This window comes from Austrofundulus limnaeus, unplaced genomic scaffold, assembly GCF_001266775.1.
Source record: "Austrofundulus limnaeus strain Quisiro unplaced genomic scaffold, Austrofundulus_limnaeus-1.0 Scaffold519, whole genome shotgun sequence".
Lineage (NCBI taxonomy): Eukaryota > Metazoa > Chordata > Actinopteri > Cyprinodontiformes > Rivulidae > Austrofundulus > Austrofundulus limnaeus.
The window spans coordinates 129,597-134,494 of NW_013952921.1; the positions used below are offsets into that span (position 1 = coordinate 129,597).

The 4,898-nt window shown below is 38.9% G+C and overlaps 1 protein-coding gene across 1 annotated transcript in view; it reads right to left on the reverse strand.

The window, feature by feature from the left end:
* The window catches only part of rspo2 (R-spondin 2), a 160,668-nt gene that overhangs the window by 64,295 nt on the left and 91,475 nt on the right, over window positions 1–4,898 (reverse strand). The window contains exons 3-4 of the mRNA XM_014026036.1: window positions 2,536–2,679; window positions 2,175–2,363 (exon numbers count right to left, since the gene is read on the reverse strand). Of these exons, the coding sequence (XP_013881490.1) occupies window positions 2,175–2,363; window positions 2,536–2,679 (333 nt within the window). The remainder of the gene's footprint in view (window positions 1–2,174; window positions 2,364–2,535; window positions 2,680–4,898) is intronic.

A 4,898-nucleotide genomic window follows, 5' to 3' on the forward strand; every position in this document is an offset into this window, starting at 1 on the left:
GATTTATTGACTATCGCGACAGGCCTATATATAAAAAACAATTCTGATACTCAAACTTCTCAAATTTTATTTATTTAGTTTGTTGGAGAGAAATTTGTCCAAGAAGCTAAAAGATCAACAATATGCTACAAACAACATGACAAAGGCTGACATGCATAAAAGGGCTTGGACCCCGGTCATAACTGCTTTGCAGTTCTAGTTTTAGTTTGAGTCTTTTTTTCTTAGAAATAGATCATGATGGATGGATCAGCTTGGCATAAAAAACAAACAAACAAAAAACATTTCAGTGTGTCACTATTTTGTTTTAGTGTGTTCATATATTTTGTCTTCATTTTCAACAAAGATGGAGTGTGTTATCAGGAGTAAATCATTTAAACATAAGACTGTTGGAGACATTGGAACAGAGGACACATTGGTGTGATGTACAGTGGAATTTGAAAAGGAAAACGTGAGCCTGAGTGTTCAAGTCAGCAGCACCATAGCTTTTGTTAAAGTTTTTCTTTATGCAATGAGATTGCACTCCCTTTCCTTTGAGTTACAGTTATTTTATTACGAACTTTGAAACTTCTGACGATCATTTGGTTGTAGTGGCCTTTTCTCCCTTTTGTTTATTATCACTCACAATTGATTATTTTACAGTGGAAGTCCTCTGACTTCTGTGTGACAAACCTGTATTGATGGAGTGTTTCTCCTCCTGTTCAGCTTCAGTGTCTCACATTTTTCTTTCTATTTATGTAAACTGTGGATTGTTGTCTTTTGCTTGCTTTTGCCAAGTGGGGATTTTTCACTAGCATTGAAAAAGTAACAAGACATACCTAAGTATGAAGTTGGCTTTTATTAAACAGGACACCACAGCTGTTCACTGGCCCAGAGATCGTCATGCAAATACAATTACTGTTTTACTCAAGGTTTGCAGCCACCAGAGATGTAACTGAGTTGCTGGAAAAGAAATTGTACTGAGAGGTTTACTACAGCTACATCACCAGGGAAAAGTAGCTTTAAGTAAGATGAATGTTGAAAGCCTTATGATGTTTTTAAAGAAATAAAGAAAAATGATTCTGCATCTCATTCTTTACTTTATTCATCAGCACATTTGTCTGTGATGACTGCAGTTGTGCCTAAAAATACCTAATTTTAATTATAGGCTCATAAAGTTTCTAAAAAAAGATTAAACAGCAATATCAGTCATGCTCATGATAGTTGGAAAGAAATTTCCTGACAAACAAGACGGAGCATTAAGTACTAAATGTGCCATGGAATCACAATTTCCAACCAAGTCAGCAGCGACTGCCCTGGTAGTGCTGAAATATGAGAAACTGTCAGAGTTGATTTCAAGTTTATTTACTCTTTCACCACTTCACTAAGTGACCCTCACATTTGGCTCTCCAAACCAAAAAAGGAGAGAAACTCTCTAAGTTAGGATATGTTCCTATATTTGTTAAACAATGGTTTACTTTGACAGACTGGTTAGTATTTGCCACTATAATTGCTCCCTTTTTTGGTGAATTAAATACTTACAGTTGGTCTATTCTAATACAAAGTTTATGGGAGATGTTAAAGTACATTATGGGGAAAAGATGTTTACCAGTAGTTAAAAGCACTGCTAACTGAGGCCTTCCTCCTCAAATGGTGTGTTTGGACCATCTGAAAGAAACAGTTTACTTAAAAAAAAGACATTTCCTTTAGGTGTATTTGCGCACAGAGAAATTCCATCGCCCTTTTATTTAGTGGCCTGACATACATGCTTTGTGCACCACAAAAATCTTTCAAGCTGACAGGAGGAAACAGAGACGCCATTGAGGAAATCTGCAGTTCACACGATGAAGAATTCCACAGAAGAGATGAAGGGAAATGGAAGAGAGGGATGGGAAATACACCTCTGAAAAAGATTTGGCTAGAGCAAGGCCAGCTTGGAAAAACAGTCATATGTCATGGGAGGAAGTACCAGTATGAATCTAAACATCACAAATGGTAAAAACACAAAGGCTGAATTTCAGGAGCAAGGACTACACAGCACAGGTGAAGCTTTGAGAGAGCTTCTCCTTTGGGATAAGTGTGCTGTTTTCTTTAATGTTTACCACAGTGGAGTAAACTTCAAGTTAAATATGAAAGGATCCATGATTTTCTGACAGAAAGTCTTTATCTCACACCTCAACATAGAACTGCATGCTTACCTCTCCTGCAATGTCTCATGGCCATTTTGCACATTCTGGACTCGGCGATGGTGGGACAGGGTATTGTATCCTTGGGTGGTTTTTTTACAATATGCCGTGTTCGGGTCTCCAGACCCCACTTATAGCCACAGGTTTTGTTTCTCCTGGTGCAGGCTCCCCATTCACTCCACTGACCCACCTCACAGCCCTCTGAATGGAGAAACAGAGACAAGAATGTGCAATGAAACCTCAGAAGTAACTTTGACTTCAGGTCCAGAGGAAGGCTTAAGTTTGAATGAAGTAAACCAACTGAGAAGCAAATATTACAGTTTACAGGTAGAAGGTATTAATAGATAAAAATGTAGGGATTTCGTTTTTTTACCTCCACACTCCATGGTATCTTCCAGTGGGGCAAAGCCATCAGGACACTTATCAAAGCAGCGCCCTTTGTGTAGGTAGAAACCCAGCTTGCACTTGGTGCAAAAGTCTTTGCTAAAGCAAGACTCGCAGTTTTCTATCCTGCACCCTAGAGATGAAACAGAGAAAGAAGGAAGTCATGAGAGTCTCTCATCTGGAGTTGATTGAATATTAAAGAGGTTGGGAATGGGGGTTGTTGAAGGGATTATGGTGTCTTTCCCTCAAAGGAAAAAAATAGACAATACTCAAAAATCTTTCTTATGGGGTGCTCAAATGTATGTAGGAAGACTTCACCTGCTTGACTTTTTACCTTTTATTTCCATTCATAATATTTTCAGCAATCAAAGTAAGTAAAACAAAAGTGTGAAAATGAAACACAACAGTGATGATGATGCTGCTGACCTTTTTCAGCAGGTTCATCCAAAAATGTGAACGCAAACATGGAAGCTCACGTTTTCAACTATGGAGTGCCGCAAAAGAAAGAATAGTGTTTATAAAACTATCTTATTGCTCCACATTGCTCCTATCTCTGTCTTTTTCAAAATCAAAAGCTTATTTTAAGGTAAGGGTTTCATTAAACATTAAGTGACGGCTCATGAGCGCTAAGCTTGCCAGTCATGTGGGTCCTTCAGATTTTGGCTTCAGTTCTGAATAGGGAAGGTTGGTTTGTAACTGGAAGGCAGGACAGAGGCGACAACATCTTGACAAATAAATCCAGAATGGTTTACTCAGCAAACACAACATTGCACTTATCCTCACACGCCACACCCTGCTGCTGCAGCTTGTCACCCAGCAGCACTCTTGCAAAGACAGGCACAGTAATGTGTTATCAAGCTCTCTGCAAATAGCACGTCAAGCAAAACTAAATTACAACAACCACACCAACAGGGCGACACATAGCCCCACATGATTAGAAGGAGCCTCCCAAGCTATCTAATTTATGTTACTTCACAGAATTTCTATGTGACCCTGTTGCCCAATTACCAACATCTCTATAACCTGCAGCCTCTGTCTTTCACCACTGTCAGGGGGGCTTCCCCAGGTAAGATATTATCTGCTCCTTTGACTGTATCTTGCATGGACATGCAACCACTTATTAGCATGTGGACTTCTCCAAGTACTTGTTTAAGATACTGTGATTTTCCACATGTGAGAGCAACAAAGGCAGAGGGTTGCTCATTTATCTGTGACCCTTGCAGGGCTCAGGGAAGGGAAGGTTCTCACAATCACACCCCTTAATTACACCATCTCCAGCTAACCATCAGGCCTCCTCCTCAACATTCCTGCAAAACAAGGGGGTCCTCCCCACTTTACTTTGAACCCTAAAGTATGGCTTTTGCCCACTCACTATGGTCTCACGCTTTCCCAACCAGTCTAAACAAATCATGAACACACACATAAGCACAAAAACACACACCAATAAGATATGGGAGAAGATAGAACCACTCTACAATATAGCTGTGTGCAGTACAAACGGAGCTGAGAAGGCTTTAGCAAATTTCCAGCCTTTTAGTATTTGTTATGTGTCATTTTTATGTCTCTGTCTGAATCAAACATAATCAGTACCGCTTGTATTCATACAGAACAAGTTCAGCATGGGAAGCAAGAAGTAAATCACAAAGCTAACTAAAAAGCACAAAGTGTTCTTTTATAACTCACACTTAGGCCTGTCATCACTTGAGAGACATTTAGCTCACAAATAAAAAAAAGGAAAAAAATAGAGTTAGAGGGAGACTGAAAACATCTGGCAGCACTCTCAAACTCCAGGCTTGTTGTGCAATTCTTATTATTGACAGTAAATGTCAAATATGTGACCCATCACATCAAATCATGAAATAAGTCATATTTGGACAAACTAAGTACATTTTAAAATTCCTTTCACATCCCTACATGTTGACACTCAGATTAGCCTGATATCATGAGTGGTTCCAAAGATATAGTTTGATTTGTCTTGCTAATCGGGACAACCCCTCGAAAACTGTTCTGAATCCTATTGTTTGTGTATCCTAATAAAGTTTTCTTGATACCATCTAAAAGATGAAACCTCAAACCATATATGGATATTGCAATTTCACAGCTAGTATTGAAAAGTATGCAGGAGAAGTGCCAAAGATTTAAGGCTTTTCTGCTCAAAATCATTCATCATGCAAGAACCGTTCGTACACACAGATTTGTTCTTAAGTTGTGCATAGGAGTGATTTAGGAGAATTTGTGGCATTCACCAATGTTTTCGTATTCTACGATTTTTTTTCAGATACGAACAAAATTCACGAGTGGTCCAGACCTGTCGTATATTTTACAAGCAGTCAGTCTGCTGTTATCCAGATG